This window comes from Diuraphis noxia, unplaced genomic scaffold (genome assembly GCF_037042655.1).
Source record: "Diuraphis noxia isolate RWA-SAM2 unplaced genomic scaffold, SU_Dnox_SAM2 contig0001, whole genome shotgun sequence".
Lineage (NCBI taxonomy): Eukaryota > Metazoa > Arthropoda > Insecta > Hemiptera > Aphididae > Diuraphis > Diuraphis noxia.
Window position 1 is genome coordinate 84,702,487 of NW_028301711.1, and position 22,741 is coordinate 84,725,227.

The following is a 22,741-nucleotide window of genomic DNA, read 5'->3' on the forward strand; positions in this document are numbered from 1 at the left end:
GTATGAAAATATAATAATAAATAATACAATTAACAATAACATATTGTATCCAACATACAAGAATCCACAAATATTATTTATTAAATTACAAAAATATGACTAAAATTGTAATTCTTGATTATTTAATATAATGTAATTTCATCCAAATTTGAACTTAAAGTAACTATAATGAAAAAACTGTATTTGTGTAGTTTTAAAATTTTTTTTCGCAGAATTAACAACATACTAACCTTGTTTTAAATTTTCAGTCCTTACCTATTAAAAGTTGAGCGTTTTATAAATTCTTAACAACTTAATAATTTGTAATATTTCAATGGAATACATTTTGTCAAACTTTTAACTTTAAATGGTTATATGAAAAGCGAGCTTATGTATTATAATATCATCCAACTGCTATTTTACAGCACCTTAATATGAAGATCTGTGTATTTAAATTTCCAAAGTTACGGTGATTTCATTTGATGAAATTTATGTAGCACAATAATTTTGTTATGACAAAAAAGTAAAACGAGTTTTGGGTATTCAGGTCATGATTGCTAGAGGTGTGTAATTTAATAATCATAATAACTCAATAAACATAACAATTTTGTACAATATATTTAAATTGTTAACATTAAAGGCCTATTTTCTAAATGCTTTATATTATGATTAAGATTCACCAATGAATCAATAGTTGTTATTTGAAGTTATAACTCAGCTAAATGACTGTGGTTTTGAGGTAATAGCCATTGTTAGCTACACGGGGCCTACAAATATTAGACTTTGGAAATGTCTTGGAGCCACACCAACAAAAACTTCATTTGAGCATCCTGTTTCTGGAGAACAAATTTACATGTTTGCTGACGTTCCACATCTCTTAAAACTTGTTAGAAATCATTTATTGGACAGAGGTTTTGTTTTACCAAATCAAACATATATTGGAAAACAAGTTCTTCAAGAAATTGTTGGTCTAAACAAAGGAGATTTAAGTTGTGTTTACAAAGTTACAGATCTCCATTTAAATGTAGTATCATAAAGACTAAATGTGAAATTAGCAGCCCAGGTATTGTGAAATTTAATGGCAAAAGCAATTTCATATTTTAGCCAAAATAATTTATTGCAATTCACCAATTGGAAAGAAGTAGATTAATAATTACTATCTACCAACATTAAAAAAATAAATCATTTTATTACATTTCATACTTAAGACTTAGAAATTCATATCTATCATTTTATACTACAACTAGTTTCATTATTAATGTTGTTTCCTTTTACCTTCCAATAGTATGTTATAAAATTGTTTAAATGCTTTATTTTTAATTCTATCTAGGCTTCAATTGTAATCAAACTTGATGGCTTGTGGATTTCCACAACCTAAATAAAATATTAAGCAAAATGAACATTTTAATAGAACATATGAGAGTTCACAATAAAGGTGAAGAAACTACAAGTTTGAAACCGTTTCAAAATGGTATAGTACAATACAATACACAATTTCATTAATATAAATATAATATATATAACATTTTTTAATTTTATAGGAATAATTATTACCAATACGTCACCTAACCTAAACTAACCTAACCTTACAATACACTTGAATCCACACTTATTGACACAAATAAGTATGTATTTTATTGTTAAATGAATTTCCATTCCTTGTATAATATTATACTATTTCAATATTATAATATATAATAAAATATATATATATATATTCTAAATTTAACTAAATTTAATAAAATGCATATTGTGTATATATTTAAATTTTTATACAAACAATTTATTAGGAATAAGTAAACAATAGATTATTTATAATTATATATAATTAATTATACTTATAAAAAAAAAGTTAGAAAAGTTTCATAACTTCTTCTATGATAAAATTAAAGCTTAACTTATTATTAGTATTAATAGAAATTAATACTATCTAAAGCCCATAAGACTCTTATGAATGTTTTATATTATAAATAAAAGGAAAATTACAGTTAATTAATTTATTATTTATAATTTAAATTATTATAGTATTACTACAGATTATATAATTTTATATAATCGGTGGTATGACTAATAATCCATTAAACAAATAAAGAATTATATTATTAATATATTATAACAATATAGTTAGACATTATACAGGTACACATTTAACTATGATAAAATTATTATAAATCTAGCTATAGGTATCCTTTATCCATACATAAACCCACTGAAAAATGTCAAGTGTATTTTGGAATCTGAGCGGAGCGATGAATGTATTTTATTCTTAATTAAAAATAGTTTAAATTGTTTGACACTGATGCATGTAATATTATGATGTTATTGTAATAGTATAAGTATTATTAAGTATAATTTATTATTATAAAAGGAAAATTTAAAAAAATTAAGAAAATTTTAAGTACAAAAATAATTACATGAAGACTATTAGAATTATGGTTCCCTGGATAATGTAAGTTGTTTCAGATTTGAGAATTACATGAGCACGTTAAAAAAAATGGTTCGTAAAAACGACAAACCTCTCCAGAAAGTAGTCAAAAGATGTGAGGAACGTAGTAATGCATCATTATCTTTTACAGAAAATTTGTCATAACCAAATAATATTTTTATAAAATATGAAAATATACATTTAGATGGACCACTAATAGATGATACATCATCATTCATCACCACAATATAAACTTTTAATTTTTAAAAAAAATGAAAATAATAATAAATTCTGATGCAGATTCTTATGTTGGTTTAAAAATAAACGGTGTTTTAAATATCATTAAAGTAGTAAATATTTGTTATAGTAAAATTCTAAAAACACAAGTAGTACTTTGTAGAAAATTCCAAAATTTGGAAAATTGTTTTGATAGACCTATAAAAAATGAACAAATTGGAGTTTATAAAGTAAGTGATTTTTCAAAACAAATTTATGTTTGGAAAATTGAAAATATAATGATGAAATACTTAATTTTATCAACTGAAGATTTAAACTTCAAAGTAGCTTATCCTATTATTCATTTTAACAATTAAAATCCTATTAAAGCAGTAGGTTTTAATACATGTATATAATTATTTATGTTCTATTAAATTTGTATTTGTTTACTTCCTATATATTTACTTAACAGTAGGCTTAAGTTTTATTATAATATACCTATGGGTAGATAATAATATATTCTTTTTATTTATTTTTTTTTTTTATAGTGTTAACGCTCAATTATGATTATTTGTAATTCTTATTATATTTGACTTATGTTTATTTTTTGGTACCAGCTGCATAATATATTTTCTGTACATATTATAATTGATATATATTAATATTATGACTATGCAGTGGACTTTAGTGTATTTTTTTAATGAAAATTCTGTTGAACCTGTTCCTTCATACTGGGTCAACAAGGAGGGAACTTCCTGTGTCTGGCCAAATAATAGCAGTAATGCTAAAAAGCTACGAATGAATCGGTCAAAACCCAATATATTTGATTTTACTTCATACCGTTGCAGAATACTATCAAAAAATATTGGTAAATTATGATTCATACAAAAACTATTGTAGTATAATATTAAACATCAATATTATTAAAGTGACAGATATTTTTTGTAATATGATATATTTTTATAATTTTTTGTATCGTTTGATCAAACTCACGAAATTGCAGAAAAATGATTGTATACAACTGATGTTTCTGATATAGATAATGAAACAAAACAAAACATTACCTATACTACATTCAAAACCGTCTGGTAAAGGTATATTATTATATCAAACTTCTTAATAAACAATTAATTAAAAGTACTCATAATAATTTAAAAAAAAAATATTTAAACTTTGTTTAATTTTATTTTGCCATCTGCTGATTCAAACATCAATGGTAATTATATTTTGGAAGAATCGGATAATGTAGAGCATACTAATTATTCTCTAGTTGTTGATATGTACCTATTAACTAATTAATTAACTAAATTTTTTTGTATATTTCAGTTTGTACATACAATTATAAAATGATTCTGTTCCCTATTAATACATAGTCTCAACAAATAATTCTAAATCTTTTCAAGAAGAAAAAACAACTAATTCGTCAACATTATACAATTCACAGCCATCATGCAGTCGTTCTCCGCCAATACATAATGCAGCAGGTAAAAAAATAATTAGACTTAAATGATCGTGTATATTGTAATTATTTTATTTAGTCATTTATTTGTGTAATATATAGGTTTAAAACATATAAATGATACTATTCATCCACATAGTAAACATCATGAACAAAATTCAAATCGTACTTCTCCATTTCACAATTTGCAGCCATTGCCTGTAAGTTCTCCATCAATACATACTTCAGGTAAGAGTTATTTATTCTAGATAACGAAGGTCTTAATAATTTGGAAGACAAATTACAAAGTGATATTAATTTTAAAAGACAAGTTGTATGTTATTTTTCTTAACTGAACCTCCACTATGTTATCTTTTATAAATATTTTTCATTTAAGGTATGCGAACTAGCTAGAATTGGCGGAAAATCATTAAAAAATATGTTTTATAAGATAATGAAAAAAGTTTTTGATGACAAATCATTAATGTAGTACACCTATTATGGATTAAGGAATAAAAACAATTTTTCATTGTTGTCAATTAACAAATCAATCTTTGGTAAGATTATAATTTATATTTGCTACTTATTATTGTGATATTCAAACCTAAAATTTTAAGAGGCAATTGCCTCACCACCGATTAGGTGGTAGTACCCCTTGGGATGGATATAACAATTACATACCTATGGTTACTATTTACTAACATATTTTTTATAGTGTATAATAACGTGGTATTGTGGTGATGTATGATGGTGTACCTCGGATACTATGACTGTTTGTGATACAGTGAGTTGCGAATAGCAATGTAAGATAATAATATATTAGTTCAATTTTATCTTAAGCTATTTTTAGGCGGTTAATAATATTTTTTCTATGAAACGGTGAAAATGACGGCAATAATATCAACATCATATTATTATTATTATGAGATTATCAATAAGATTATTTTATCTAATACCAGTTACCATTGAACTTTAAAATTCAAAATTCCAATTATTCAATTATTGATATTGTAAATTATTTAAACTGGAATACTCACAGATTTCGAAATAAATATAAGTACTTATTATATATTACAGTTGATGGAAAAACATAATAATTCGTGCGAAGCTTGATATGGGGTGACGGTGTTTGAATACATGTGTATTGTGTTTAAAAGCCTTTAGACCTTGGGGAAAATTAACTTCACTAGGCGCTTTGTCCGGTTAATCTGATGAGTTGAAAATATGAATAAGTATTTGGTAAACAAGTCTTATCTGCCCTAACTGCTTATCACGCTCTTAAAATTTAATTTATTTTACTGTATTATACATTTATACCCCAACGTACCAACTATCTATGTACAAAAATGATTTTGTATAATATAACACTACAATACAAATGTGTATTTTCTGTTTCTATTTCAATTTACGATTTTGAATGTGAGAGAAATTCAAATCGTATAATATGATGCACATCCGGAACACGGCTTATAATAAAAGGTCTATATATTCCTTTGGCTGAAATATAGATAAATTAATAAGGATAAATGTCAAACGAACGACAACGGATGTCTTATGTACCCTATACCCATTGTGCAAATGGTATAATAATATTATTTTGTGTGTTTGAAAATCGAAGACCACAGGAGAGTAAGAGGTATTTTAGACCTTTATAGTTTATAAACATATTATAATGGGACATTGCCACATGGGTATTATTTTTGTCGTCACGTCTGCAGTTTGCAGTGGCGTCGTGAAGACGGTACTATTGTTAACATTCTGCATTCAGTATACTAAGTAACAATGGATATTACCTGTATGAAAAATAATCCATAATTGATTTAATATATTTATATATATAATTTTATTTAGCTTGTGTCATTTTTTATTTTTTCAATTGACACACTATTACTTTTGACGTGCTTAGACGGGTAACAATATTGTCACGGTCGTTACCCAACATACCGGTAGCAACCACGACGGGCACTCTACTCGACCGGTTGCGAAATTTTAAATCGTGTCACGGCGGCTCCTAGATATGCCGACCATATCAATACGATAGTAGCAGCGTGATAACGTTCATCTTGATAGTAAATAACATTGATAAGTAATTGATAATTAAAAATTAAAATTTGTCCTCTTTATAGTTGCCTCACCACCGATTAGGTGGTAGTACCCCTTGGGATGGATATAACAATTACATACCTATGGTTACTATTTACTAACATATTTTTTATAGTGTATAATAACGTGGTATTGTGGTGATACTAAGGTGGATTGATTAAGTTAAGGAAACCAGAAAATATTTAAACAAACCAATTTTTTAAATAAATATAATGGGGTACGAGAACGGAATCGGTATATCCCGACCGCCGCCGCAGTCGGGCTGCCGACCGTTGGGGTACGATAATCGAAAAGTACCTTGAATAATCTAAAGTCTAGAAAACCGTATTGAAGCATGCCGATTTCTCGATTTGTTATTTTAATATACAGTCCATTAACTGCCCGGCTGAAATAGCAGTTGTTTTTCGGTATTATTTGGTTATTAGCTATTCCGTAGTTTGTCGTTGATCGAAATAAAAAGGTATTGTGATCATGTCCAAAAAAGTACATAGTGTCTATGAAATACGTATAAAAATAATAAAATATTTTGTTATTGTATTATTTATATTATTTTAAAAATGAGATACATATTAAAATACGTAATCATAAACAGTGGTGGTGTGATAGGGTATTTTATGAGGCAATTGCCTCACCACCGATTAGGTGGTAGTACCCCTTGGGATGGATATAACAATTACATACCTATGGTTACTATTTATTAACATATTTTTTATAGTGTATAGTAACGTGGTATTGTAGTAATACTAAGGTGGATTGATTAAATTAAGGAAACCAGAATGTATTTAAACAAACCAATTTTTTGGTTTATCAAGATAAAAATAATATTGATCGGTTTTTAATTTTCTACATTTACCTATATTTAAAAAAAATTCTATAGACTCCTACATTCGTTTGATTATTAATCACATCACTTGGCTCCGTATTTGAATGTGTGTTGTTGTTTATGTGGATTCATGGATAGCAAAATAACAATAGCTATATTAATAAAATATACGAGGTGCATATAAGTAATTTTATTATTTTCTGGTCCTAGTGATATTAACACGACAAAGTGTATTATTGTTGTAGAATTGTGAATTGGGGGTGTGGTGGCAAAGCCCTTCATGGTCTGTGCTATAAAATTTAGGTTGTGGTGGTCGAACATCTATATTTGCCTCGTGAAATAAAATAGTTCACGCCGCCACTGATAAAAAGTGACAATATTAATGGTTAGGTTAGCTAAAATATCGGGCTATAACCAATGTAAATATTTAAATTAAATTATATCTGATTTAAAAAATTAATTTACATAAAAATAAATACTTACACTTCCTACAATTCTAATAGAGAAAAAAGAATGAACATATGGAATTTTCTGAAGTAGTTCTTCGTTATTTTTCTTTTGCTACTTTTTGGTAAGCTGCATCACTTAATTTAATTCGCTTACCTGACATGGTATTTAATAATGTTATTGAATAGTAAAAATAAATTTCACAAACGCAACGCTGTTGTCTATCATGTCTGTGAAGTTAGCTCCCGAATGTTGAGCGCTTATCAACTCTGATAAGGTAGGTAACCGCATTCCTGCATACTCTATTGCCTATTCATGTCTTACAAGGAGTTATAATAAAAATATTTATTTTTCAGATAGAATTCAGAATTCAAGGTGGTCGATGGATGGATGATAATTATTATTAAATTAAAGCAATAAAATTTATAATGCACATTATTAACCTACCTAATTTTAAAAATAGTTATCATTATTAGAAAATATAACATAATGAAACATTGTAAACTATTTAACTCTTTTGAACTAGTAACAATATGGTAACATAAAAAATTAACTACATTATGCTATAAAAAAATACAAGTTCACAAAACATTACCTACTATTATATATACCAATGTTGGATTTTCTCTTAACTAATTTTTATTTTTGAGAAATATAACCAATATAGCGTTATACAATGCATGCATAAAAACTAAAAAGGCAATATCATTACAAGAGGTATAATGTTAATAGGTAATACATTTTATTATCAATAGTGTGCTAAAAAACGAAGCGATTAAAATATTGTAAAAATATGATATTTTAAAATTATATAACAAAAGTAAAATACTATTCACTAAATATCATTATTAAAAAATGTATCTAAATTTTCAACGGATGAATTAGAAACAGTTGATAAAATTAAGCTAAGAAGGCAAAGTTTATACAATTCGGCAACAACCCATCAACAATTGTATAATATTCTACAAAATTAACATGGAATTTTGGTTAAACAGGATTGTAGAATGAGTAAAGATATTTTTTTATAGTGTCATTCGATTAAACACAGAACCCAATAAAAGTTAATTATATTAAAAATAACAATAAACTTGATTCTATTTTATCTGTTAAAGACCTCGCATTATGCTCATAAATTATTAAAAACATCTAGATCAATCTAATAAAATTATACGACCCTAAAAAGATATGAAGATCAAATTTTTAGTATACATCCATAGTCTGAAGAAACATAAAGTTCTAACATAGATAGTAATTCAATAAAAATCATAAAAAATCATAATGGTGAAACTTAAAAAATTACATTAGAAATGTCCATTGGAACTACGCAAAAACAAATCATTTGAAATACCACTAGATTAAGCTATATTGCCTTTAAACATAAGTTTATAAAAAATATATACATATAAATATATTTATCTATTATTACTTGTTAATTATCTCATTAATGAACTACGGCCAATAAAAATAGGTAATAACGCTCCATATTTATATTAAAAATTGGAACCCTTCTAATTTAATATTCCAAATAATATAAGTAGGTTTCATAATATTATGTGATTTCAGCGAGAATATGGTAAGTAGTATACCTATACAGGAGGCTGAAACCTATATTTATATTCTGCAAAACATTTTTAATTGAAAGGGAATTCAATGTAGCTAAAAAATATGTACTACCCATGTACCTACGGCACGAAGTGGAATTGAGCACTGACAAAATAATATGATATAAAGAATATGACATTTTACGGTACTACAGGTCGGACGGGCGCACGGTGTATTTGGAACGTTTTTTCGAAATGAACACCGAAAATTATGTTTTTCAAACCATTTTTAATCGAAAGGGCAACCAACGTAGATTCAAAACTTGCCTATTTTGGAGCGGCACTCGGGGGACTTGGGCTCCAGAAAAAAAATACTATTTACATTATCCGATGTTTGCGATACGGCCAGATTTCGGCTGCGTGGTGTAATTTGGAATTTTTTTTCGAAATGAACACCAAAAATAATGTTTTCCAAACCACTTTTAATCGTAAGGGCAACAAATTTAGATAGAAAAATCGTGTATTTTGAGTGCGGAACGCGGTGGACTTGAGTTCTAGAAAAATAATAAACTATAAATTATATGGCATTTTACAATATGTAAAGTGTGTAGCTGTGCGGTGTACTTTGGAATTTTTTTTCGAAATGAACACCAAAAATAATGTTTTCCAAACCATTTTTAATCGAAAGGGCAACAAATTTAGATACGAAAATTGTATATTTTGAGTGCGACAAAAGTCATTACAAAATAATAAAACATACATAGGTAAACAATATCTTACAGTTGAAAATTATACACAGTACAATATAGATGTTTGCTGTACCTACACCTATTTAATATGTAGGTTAAGTCAAACATTTAATTCTAAAACGTAAATTTGTTTTTTTTAACAGCAAATAACAACTATGAATATTATATAATATAATACAAAAATAATAATTTTAATATTAGAATTATGTCATGCATAAATAAAGTGTTAGGTTTTTGTTATATGTCTATTATGTAGTATATGTAGTATATATATATATATATATAAATAACTATATATATATAAATAACTATATATATATAGTATACAATACAGTGAAACCTCTAAATACCGGATACTCTTGGTCGCTTAAATGTCGTCCGTTATTTGGAGGTGTCCGCTATTCAGAGGTGTCCATTAAAGGAGGTTTCACTGTATAATATAATATACCTGATAATATAAATATAAAGATGATTTAAAAACGTACCTAGTACATATTTAGCAGTTGTTTGTTTTATTGAGTAGATATGTACCTACAAATGCTTAATAAATAGTAACCTTAAATGATACTGGTACATATTTTTTAAAAATTTCTATTATAAACATAATACAATACATAGGTACCTAGGTAGTTATTAGCCCGGATATTCGGTATAAAAATTAAGATGTTGATTGATGTATACAACTTGTAACAACTCATAATAAATTATAAGGTAACAACTATAATGTCTATATCATGACTAAATACATATGTATGATCACAACTTTGTGATACGCATACTACCGTTGCCACGTTTATCGCATTTTTCAAACTTGTATTTATGACAGGAGAGATTGAGAAATAATGAATTTAAATTTAATTTAATGATTATATTTATTATTTATTAGTATAATATTTTATTGATAAAGGGCTTTGATTAAAATCAAATTTTTGAGATCTATAATGTTGCCATGTTATCAAAAAAACATTAAAAATTAAGGTTTAAATTTATTTTATCAGTTTTAAAAGCAATTATTGATACAATAATATTAGAACAAATATAATTACATTTAATATACCGCCTAATATAACCTTTTTATATAAATTTTTAATTTAAGTAAGTACTTACCTACCAGTTATTAATTTAGAAATAGTAACTTTTTAAATTATATTTTAAATCCAGGTAAAAGGTATATGGAATACTTAAAGAGTATATTTTCCTAATATTGATTCTACACCAAGGACTCGTGAAGAATTTATTCAGTACAGTGATACTAATTTTCATAATGGCAAAACCATTTTAACAGAACTGGCTTCATTTGATCTTGTGAAATCAATACCATTTGATTATATGCACTGCGTATGCATTGGTGTTATGAAAAAACTACTTTTGTTTTGGACTGGGTCACCAAAACATGTACAGACACTGCCATCCAATTTGATCACTTTGCTAGATGAAAGATTCAATAAGTGAGCTGAATTCACACCTGATGAATTTCAAAGAAAATTCCAAGAAAATAATCGGCGTCATCCCTTACGTGATGCTAGTCGATGGAAGGCATCCGAATTAAGACAGTGTTTATTATATTTAGGTTGTGTGGTTTTTAGAGATATTTTAAGTGATGAGGCTTACAATCATTTTTTAGAACTATTTGTTGCAATTCGAATACTTGTAAAAGATAATTGCTCTGAAGAATATAATAACTATGCAAATCAACTTCTTCGTCATTTTGTTTCTTCATTCAAGACAATTTATGGTAAAATATATATGTCACATCATATACATGCACTTATACATATAGCTAAAGATTCAAAAAAGTTTGGATCATTAGATTCTTTTTCTGCTTTCCCCTTTGAAAACTTTATGCAACCATTAAAAAAAAAAATTAAAACTGGTGTGAAACCTCTACAACAATTAGCATTACGATATGCCGAAATACAACCACTATATACACGACGACCTTTCATCTATAAACAAGAATGGTCCAATAAATATAAGAAATAAATTAGAAAATAGGCCTATGTTACAAGAAGCCTGTGAACCACAATTTTCTGGTTGGAAAACTAGAAAATTTTCTATTAAACTGAACAAGGCTAATAATCATGTAAAAATGATTAATGGTGATATAGTCAAAATAGAAAATATTGCATCAAGTAAAATTAATACATCCCAAATAATTGTTATTGGAAGACGATATGAAAAAGTATCTGAATACTTCAGTAGTCCATGTTCTTCTAGTCTTTTCGAAATTTATGAAGCAAGTTTATTAGGTTGTTTAAAATATTGGCTCTTGGATGATATTCAAGAAAAAGTTATTTGTATGCCAGTGAATGATACAATTTCTGTCATAGTACCATTTATACACTCATAAATTATATATTTTATATGTATGCGAACCTATTAATCTTTTTTTATTCAATTTTAATTTTCAAATAGTTGGTATAAATGTTGATTTTAATTTCATATTTGACCTATTATTAGTTTGAAATTTAATTCATACCTATAATATTTTATATTTATTTACTATTCTTTTAATTATATTATAAAATAAATGTTAATATTACTCATTTATTTTTTTATTTCAACTGTTAAATTAATACAGTAATATTTTTCACATAATATATATTTAATTTAAATTTTAAGGTCATCTTGGTCAGTAGTTTTATTTGAAGAAACAAATGAGATACAACATGTACCATCCTCATGGTAGGTATGTATCAGAAAAAAAAATGCTGGTTTCCCACATCTAAATCTGATAATAAAGATGGTACATTCTTTAATTCAAAACAAATCAAAAGAATGATACTAGAATGTTCTCCATATAATATGTATGATGGATTAATTTATAAAGCAATCAAAGTTGCAGGACCATTTGGGTAGTACATTTTTATTCATTTTTGCTCTTTAATAATTGTTTGATATAGATTTTTTTTTATAGACAATGAACTCCAAGCAAGGCGTGTGTCGAAAGCCTGGTCTGGTACTGATTTGAGTAGCGATGAAGATAATTATAACATAGAGAACACTAAACTAAGAAAGATAACTATTAAAAAAAACAAGCAAGATCAAATAATAATAAAGGAAAAAAAAACAAAAGCCCTTTTTACATTACCAATTCCGCCAATTGAGACCATAAATAAAGACTTTGCCTCTAAGAGTAAGAAACATAAATTGTATACACTTAATACTTAGTAGTATGACATGTTATAAGATAAGTAATATTATATTGAATTATAAACTATTTTAGATGCAACTATTCACTTGTCTCCAAATGAAGCTTTTATCTACCAAAAAAAAGTTTATTGATTTAAATCTCTATAGTATCATTTATGGTAAGTTTAGAATATTTTATTTTATTTTATAACAAAATGGGCCAAAGTACAGAGCATAAAATGTATATTTTGAGTTGTATCAAATAGGTATACGTTTTGAATGAGATATTCTGAACTATTTTTATCTATATTGTAGTGGCATATCCAGGGTGAGGCAAAGGGGGTATTGTCAGCCTAATCACCTTAGTTTCCCTTTGTTGTACACTGTGATGTTTATTATTGTACTTTTGCCCCCCCCACGCCCTTCAGAAAAAAAAATTAAGCCTTGGATCCACCACTGCTATGTTATTTGTTTAAAGTTACGTATAGCCCCAATTTAGTGTCTTACTTTAAAAATTCTAATTCATTTATCATTATTTTATTGTTATAGAAGCTATGTCCGGTTTCATATCAAATGCAAATGATGAAAATACTTATCACAAAGTAGCAGATAACTATATTCGTCATGCCCCAACCAGCCAACCAAAGAAAAATGATAAATAATTAACTTGTGTTATTCTTTTAGTGCAAGATAAGCATATTATTTATTATAATATTTATTTTACTTTTCATTACTATTTTGTTAAAATATGAAAGGTAACATTTTTTTTTTAGTTGCATCAGAAGTAATTTTTTGTTATATAATACAATTATTTTTTTTTTTACATAATATTAGTCTTATTATTATTATTACTTTTATAATAACTATTAAACTTACTGTCTTGAATAACGTTATATTTCAAAATATACATGATTATTCTAATAGTTGTATGAGAAGTATTATTATTTATTTCTATTATAATAACATTTTTATCTCAAGATTTTATTTTTTCATTTGGCTAATATTATTTTTTTATTTTATACTTATAATATGTAATTATAAGTATGGATACATTTTTTTAAATTTTTTAATTAGTATACAATGAAAACTAGTATAGTTTTGTAGTAAAACCACCATAGCAGTGACGTTTACTAGTGGGTGGTGGAATGGGGTGTTCAACCACCCGCTACCATCCTTGGTATTTTTTTTACTAAAGAATATATTATGTAAAAACGAATACAATTTAAAAAATATTTTGATATATATATCAGTTTTTAATGTGCACCATTGCGCGGTTACAATTTTAACTGTAGCACCGGGTGTGAATAAAACATGGCACTATAGTACAGGTTATAATATGTAACCCATACACAGTTTCTGAACTGACCACTAAACCGATTAAACACGGTAAATAAGAACACCCATACACGGTTTCTGAACTGACCACTAAACCGATTAAACACGGTAAATAAGAACACCCATGCATGGTGTTTTATTTTACCATAGAATGTATACTGCACGATGTCGTCCATGTAAAAATTCGGTATTCAAATTTTCACAAAAAACTTTCTGTGAACCAATATAGCTATAACCAATAGCACTGTGTCCGACACTCAAAATAGATATCACTGAACATTGTCTGAACTTGAATTGTTACTCGGGATATATTATACTTAGTATTGAATTTTAGTATGTGTTTTTTTTTAATATTCAAGTAAATTTACCTATTAGCTCGTTGGTTTTTTCAATATTTTAATTATGAAGCTAGATAGTTATAAGTTGATACAATACAAAAATATGAAAATTAAAAATACATTTAACTCGCTCTTATAGTTGAATTTGCCCTGATATCAAAAACCAAAAAAGTGTATTGGAAAATACGCGGAACATTAATTTAGACGTGCAGTAAAATAGTGATAATAATTCGTTTAGCATTTTAATTGATACAGCTTCATTTTTCGAAACGTATAACACACTAACCTATGATATATTATAAACGTTGACAATTTTTTTTGGGTGATGTGGTGGTTAGATCTTAAATACAGTATGGTTAAGTAAGCGGCTTTTTAAACAAAAAAAGACAAATTTTAAACATTTTAAAAAACGTTTGAAACGCTATTTTAAAGCTATTTCAACAAAAATGTACTTAACATATTGTTTTAAACACTTTTTTTATTGATACTTAAAACATGTATTTTAATCATTTAAAACAAAATCAATAAGTTTTTTTTTATATTTTAAACGTGTTTTCAACATAACAACCCTGGGTACACCATGCGTAGGGTTACCTACGAAGGGTTCATTGAAGTTTAAATAATGTAAAATAAATAATAAATTTAAATCATTTGTGTAGGTACTTACATTTGTTAGGACAGTACTGCCGTGTATGGCCAAATGCCCTGCAATGATGGCACATAATTGTTTGCCGTCCACGTGCCCATCCACGTGCCCGTCCACGCATATAATTTGGGTTACTCATCCACGATGGTCCTGGCGCGGGTTGTGCATTTACAATTTGTGTGGCCATTTGTACTATAGGTATTATAATTATAATATAACATTTTTATTTTGTAGCTAAATGTTATTACTTATACAATTTAAGGACCGTTCTTACAATTTCCAGTTAAGTAGTGTCGGTCAACGAACACCGGCTGATAACAGTTTTTAACGGCAGAATTCCGCCAATTCAGTGTTCGTTAACTTTAACCGGATATTGTCCTAAGTTTTTAAAATATTATACTGTTGAAACTAACCGACTGATACGATCGATGATACGGTGTTGCCTAATTTTTCCAACGCGTTTGAATAAATTTCCGTGGACGGTGTGAACGTGTGTTCACCATATCGGCCACGTCCACCACGTTCGCCACCACGTCCACCACGTCCATGGTACTCACTGCCACGCATTACCCCAACACGATCACGTACAAGCCCGACTTGGCCACGTCCAGGCGTGTTCAACATGGGCGAGGGCCGGTGATGTGCCCTGCCTCTTGGCCACTTCCCTGACGCCATGGTTGTCATTGACCTTCAACAGTTTATAAATTAGTGAAAATTAATACCAAACAACATAATATAAAATAAAATCATTCGATGAATAATTAACTTACAGATTTGGATCACAAATTATGATCTCAAGGTTTTGTGCATTGTCAGCCAGCTTGGACCTAACCAATGCACAAAACCCCGAATAATAATCCATTTCTGACTTTGGAAATACCCAAATTGACGAACGGAGCCCCAACGATAGTGTTTTGTTGATTTGGGTTTCTAAAGTACAGAAATAACGGTCGTGTTCGCCTTTCAACCAAATAATAAAATTTTTATTAGCTGCATAATTTGCCATGACGTGGCCCTTTTTCAACATGGCCCAAACTCCGTTGAAAATTAATCTGTATTAATACATTAAAACAAACATTATTTTAGTTACATGTAGATCAGTATAGATGGAATTGAATAATTGAAATATAAAATAACATCAAAATATTTAAATTTGAATTATTCGTCCTTCAAGTTGAAATGAGATAAACATCTATCCAACGTTGCATTTGTACTGGCACTGTCTAGGTCAACGGGTAGAATTAGTATTTCCCTTAGATCTGCAGTAGTGTTGGTGGCGCAAAACACTCGGTTTTCCACCCGCAGAGGTGCCAATCTATGTGGTAGTATTTCAGGCTATATATAAATTTATAATTAAATAGTGAATTAATTTCCCAACAAATTATTTACGATGAATACAAAATAAAAAAAAAATAATAAAAATATCTTACGTATTCGGGATCACACACTGTGATTGTTGTTTCAGCATCAATATATATAATATGGTTGAAAGCAGACCACGCACCTGATACCAATCCAGCCTATCCAAATTGCACCCAAGCTTTGGAATGATTAATCGATTTACTTTTAAATCAATTAATCGACCCCGCAACTGGTTCAATGAATCGGCCAGAAATCGGAGAGTCGGTTTATGGTGGAATAACACCTTTGTGACAAGGTAAAAAAACATAAATTTTACCTCCCTCGTCACTCGGATGTAATTCCGCCACACCACCGACCCGGACCTTTTGGTCCATCAGGGCTCCGAGGGCTCCGTACTTCACCCTTGCAATTTAAATAGAATTAAATCTTTTTTTAAATATAAATCAAAAATTAATATCCAAGATATTTGAAAATTTCATAAAACGCATTTATTATACAGCTATGCGAGTTTCTCAGTTTTTTTTTATTATTTTAAATAATATTACATATTATACAGATTATGCGCAGTTTATTTAAGTACATCACAAAATGTTTAAAACATTAAAACATATCAGATAAATATATAAATTAAAAACAATAATTACTTCAGTATGTTCGTATTTTTGGATAATAAAGTTATGAATGATAAAAAAATGAAGCTATAATTAATGTACTTACTTGAAGTTTACGGCAATGCCTCTTCCCATCTGTAAGTCCTCGGAGACGCAATGCGCCGTGGCCAACTTTTCGCCTACCTTCAATGCCGCCGATGCCGCCTCAATTTCGGCAAACAACTCTCTTGCCGATAAATTAATAGAAGCCATGCTGAAAAGTTAAGGAAAATAATATTATCGAGTAATAATTCTTAAAATTTCACATAGGTTATGTAACTTATTAATCAAAACCTTAGTCAAAAAATTAAAATTTTGAAATGTTTTAATTTTAAATTTTAAATGTATTATAAAATATTAGTAATGTAAAGTTTCAAAATACTTACACGTATAATATTTTATTTTATAGATAGGTGTAGGTTAAAGAAAAGAAAATATGTTAAATAAATTTTACCAACTGTGTAAAAATCAAGACTGTAAAGGCGTTCAACTATTTGTTGTACGGCCTTTTATAGACTCTGACTTGATCACTCCCTCCTCTCATTGTATTGGCGTAGGTGTACGTGGACCTGGACTGTCAGACAGCTCATTGGTCGGCAGTCGGCACAAAATATCAGATATAATTATATAAAGACTAATGAGAGTAGATGATGGAACTTATTGAAATATACGTATACCAAGTTGCATTAAAATTGAATTACTTTATTTTTTGTACCTTTTCAGAAAAAGAACTTTTAAATTCAATAGTCGGTAGGTTCCTTATAACAAATCTATAGGCGCATAATCATTATTTTCAATGTGTCAAATAATTAATTTACACTTTCGTTGAATTTACGCAAGCAAGGATTATATATTATATTATAATATAATCGTCCATTGTCGATATAAAATATATAAAATAATATTTATTAATTTAGCCTGGAATAATATGGACTTAAACAGTGGCGCAACAAGCGAGGGTGTTGGGTGGTACTTACACTAGAGCACCAGAGTACCTGACATTTTTGAGGGCACTATTTTATGTGTTTGTGATATCGGAAATTCCCAAAAATAATATTTAAAAAAAAGTTATTATGTTCTAAATTAATTTACTCAAAATATATTGATATTTTAAAATAATCTAAAAATTAACTACATGACTTAGATAAATGTTTTTATCATAAAAATTGTTCTTATAATCAGATTTAAAAATTGGCTATTTTGAATTTTAACAAAAAAATTTAAACAAATTTAAAAAGGCGGGTAAGTCGTAGATGTCGCTTTGTTGTACAGTAGGTTACAAGTGGGTTACTGTAATGGATGGAATTAAATTTGAATCCAATGATATTATATCATTGTATACGAAAAACGATTCTGAGCGGAGACGGTTTATCTGTCTAGGATATATTATAGATTATTAAAAATTTTCAAATCTTAGATTTAAAAAGAAATTTTTTTATGAATTTCTAGTTTAAAATAATATGCGAATTTTCGTGATTTTTACATAATATGTTGTCAAAATTCAAACATTGAATGCTTGTAAAAAAAAATTAAGACTACGCATTTCTTTTATTTTTCAATTGCTATTATAAAAATATGATCCATGTATTAAATTTTAATGTGCTGTTACAATTGAAATATTTTTTTTTATATATATATTTATAATTTATTCAATAACATGTGTAAATAAAGATTCAATACACACATATTTTGAAAGGCAACAACTTACTTTACTAATTGAAAGTGTAAACGAATCAAAACATTTTGAATTTTGGCAGAAATAAATAATTTTATGAAAACTGTTACAATTGTACTAATTTTCCCCTACTTAGTAGGTACATCGTACATACAAGAATAAAAAAATGTTTAGCTAAAAAGTTAGTAGATATATTTATAATATGCTAGTTGGCAGATAATAAAGTTTATTTGATATTTTAAGAATATAATTTAGTATGATATGTGAATTGTAAATTTAAATTTAAGTTATTTCTTGTCACTAGGTATATGGACATATTATGGTACCATCATGGTTGGATGACTAAATATTAATTTGGTGAATTTGGTCTAAAATAATTCTTGTGTTATTTGTTTTAATACATTGAATGTATTGATTTTATAATGTAAATCCTTGAAATTTTGACTGAATATTTATATTAGCATTTTTTACACACCATAACATTTTTAAAATATTTTGATATATTTTGAGCTGTTTACAGACAATTTAAAATTTTAATTTTTTTAGTTTTTTGTTTTTATAAATATCAATAAAATTTTATTTGTTGGGCCAAAAAGCTTGAAAATTTAATACAATGCTCCTGATATATAGTTACCATAGCATTTGCAAATATTAAAAATACGTGGGCACAATTTTTTTTATAAGCATTTAAAGTTCGAATTTTGACAAAATTTATCAAAATCTCGAATCCTATCAATTATTGTATTTAAAAAATTATAAAATGTTCAGTTTTTATAACTAAGGATTGAAAATTTAAAACAAAGATTCTCATAATTAGTTCATATTGTAACCAAAAAATCTAAAAAATATATAAACTAAGTTACTTTTTACAGACATTTTAAGTTCAAATTTGGACGAAATTACATATTATATGTATGAGACATACCGTCTCCGCTCAGAATCGTTTTTCGTATATAGTGATATTATATCATTGAATTCAAATTTAATACCATCCATTATACAGTGACCTACTTGTAACCTACTGTACAGCGAAGTAACATTCACGTACCGCCCTTTTTTTAATGTTTTCTGACCTAGTCATTTTTTCAATTAATCCATTTTAAAATAATTTCATAATTCATATTTCATAATTAACAATATGGGGTATTTTAACATCTCTAAATTTATTTAATGTTTATAATATTTAAATAAATAAATTAACAGTAATTTTCTTGCCTTGGAACTTTTCCATTAGTCATAAAATACTCCGTAAATGTCTTTCTAATATCTTGGGCCTCAATTGAAGAACGTCTTGGTATTTTTCTGATAGGTAAGAGTGATGTCATATTATTGTCCTGACGCCATGATCCGTGTATTAGTCTACCCTCATCTTCATTATCGAATGACTCTCGAGAAGCATATTTTGATGATGACGTTTTACTTTTTCGTAAAAAATTGTGAAGTAATACACAAGTCATTACTATTACCGAAACTTTTTCTGGCTGTAGCAACATTGGTTTTCTCAGTATACGAAACACAGAAGCCAATATTCCAAATACGTTTCCACAATTCTGCGCGCACGAGAAAGACGATAATTAAAAATTCGTTCCGAACTACCTTTATCATAAACACCTTTATATGGTTTCAAAATATGACGACTTAGAGCAAAAGCATCATCAGCTAAAAATACGTATGGTGTTGGCAATTCCTTTCCAGGTAGTGGGTGATCGGAGGGAAGTTCCAGTTAGTTCCATGATTTTCCATTTTTTTTTTAAATGTGTTACGAAGAACTCCGCCGTCGCTTATCCTCCCCTGACATCCTACGTCAGCAAAAGTGAAGCAATAATCGGCGTCCACTAAGGCCATCAACACCACACTAAATGTACACTTATAATTTATAAATTCTGAACCACTGTTCAGAATCGGCCATCTATGGCGCCCACACAATTAGGAAAATTCCATTTAGAACTGAATTCATTTGAAATATTCTGCCAATCTTGTGAAGTCATGGGCAACTGTAAAAAAATAAAATAAAAATAAATTAACAGATTAAAACATAGTGTCCTATTTAACTATTTATACCATAGTATAATATAATATAATATATAATGTATATCGCTCTTGCATTAAACATATGTTAAAAATGTGTACAATTTTATGATTTAATTAGGAACCAGATCCAGATGACACAATGAGTTTAGCTGACGACAATTCTACACTAGATGAGGAAGTTATAGACGAATCAGATTCATCATCTCTCACTTCAGAAGTAGTTTTTAAACCCCCTGCGGCCAAAGTATCAATGAAAAGAAAGAACACATCAACTGCAATTGAAAATTGCATGGAAAATGCTTGCAAAATAATGAAAGGTGTAACAGAAAAACCACTTAAAGATGATTGTTCTGTTTATGCTGACCTACTAGCTAGGAAACTCAGAAAATTTGATGAACAAACCCGTGAAATTCTTATGCACGAAATTGATAACTTGATTTTCCGTACGAAAAGGGGATTACTTAATAGAACACAATCATATTCACCTGGTTTGTATCACCAAAATCCACCGGTGGCCTCTGTTCCTCATAACTATGCCATGCCACCATATACTCTTCATGCAAATATTCCTCAAACATCACCACAATATATAGATTCTCCACCAGAACCTTCAAATTCTAATTCTTCAGAAAATTCATATTCATCTCAACTATCTTCAGATCAAAATTCAACTTCTAACTATCAATTACTCAACGCTTTTCTCCAATCTCAAGACAATGCTCCTTAAAACCTAGACTGTAGATAATCATTGTTCATAAAGTATTATTATTATTATTCAAATTGTATGTACCAGTTATCACAAAAGTTGTCACAGAAAATACATTTTTTTTATTACTATTTAATTTCTAAATGCAAAACATGCAAGTATAACAGACTTTAAATGTTAATGTATAAATTTAACAAAATTAATAAACAAACTCATGTTACCTTCACGTGATTTCTTAACTCATGGACTAAAGCCTTACACACTTCGTGAACAATGTTTGATATCACTTGATTTGAGCACTTGAATAGGTAAGATAAACTAGTGAAACTAGTGTAATTGCCAATCTCTCTTGAACGGGTATTGCTTTTCTCACGTTAGTATCTTCTTTCATAATAATTGGTCCTATTTTACTGAGAAGGTGTTCGAAATCCATTGCCGACATCCGACAGAAATTATGGAATTTTCCCGATGGCTCTCGATTCATATCTTCCAACATATTGGAAGCATAATATCTTAAAACATAATATACAGGGTGATTCTTTGAGAAACTTCATTTATTACTTAAATTATTTATGATATATTAGACAGTTTTAAAGGGTTCAAAATGTTGTTAGATAGCATATTTGAGTGACATGTTAGACCAGTACCAATTTAACAAAATATTAAAACAAGTTGCAATATTCTAATTAAAGTTATTCTATACACTTATTGTACATCAATTATTGCAAAGTTGAAAATTCATGTAAACGGTTGGAAATATTTCAATTTAGATTAGGTTCACTGAAAAATAATTTAATATTGACTAGAAATGTATAGTACCTACATAATATAATACTCGTGGTGCTACAGTCAAGTACATAAACATTTAAACATTTTAAACTAAAACAAAATATTATACAAATTTAAAGTCTATTTAAATCAAAGTTAATCATTATTCAAACTTAAAATGGTTATAAAGAAGTTAACAAATGTTTTAACTGTGTAAACTGTTATTGGAATTGCAAAAATAATATTCATAACTAAAATTATGATACCAATAGAATCATTTTAAATTAAATACATTTCATCATAATTAAAATTTTGAAATTAAGTTTTTTTTAGTATTAAAAGTTTATCAATGTAACTATTTGATTTAAAACAGCATA

General features: G+C 27.8%; 1 protein-coding gene across 1 annotated transcript; it reads right to left on the bottom strand.

The window, feature by feature from the left end:
- Positions 1–15,028: 15,028 nt before the first annotated feature.
- Positions 15,029–16,930, bottom strand: LOC149062196 (uncharacterized). Its single transcript, XM_089215260.1, has 6 exons — positions 16,603–16,930; positions 16,310–16,507; positions 15,943–16,224; positions 15,586–15,860; positions 15,194–15,364; positions 15,029–15,120 (listed from the first exon to the last, which is right to left on the bottom strand). Exons 3-6 carry the CDS (start codon positions 16,197–16,199, stop codon positions 15,029–15,031), a joined length of 795 nt encoding a protein of 264 aa, XP_089071386.1. The 5' UTR covers positions 16,200–16,224; positions 16,310–16,507; positions 16,603–16,930.
- Positions 16,931–22,741: the final 5,811 nt, after the last annotated feature.

Excerpts from the sequence above, each read along its gene's own strand:
- LOC149062196 (XM_089215260.1), bottom strand. The coding sequence starts at position 16,199 with ATGTTGAAAAAGGGCCACGTCATGGCAAATTATGCAGCTAATAAAAAT. Across the intron at positions 15,861-15,942 it reads ATAATTTGTGATCCAAATCT|GTCAATGACAACCATGGCGT; the intron begins GTAAGTTAATTA and ends AAACTGTTGAAG. Across the intron at positions 15,121-15,193 it reads GCAGTACTGTCCTAACAAAT|GTAACCCTACGCATGGTGTA; the intron begins GTAAGTACCTAC and ends AACCCTTCGTAG.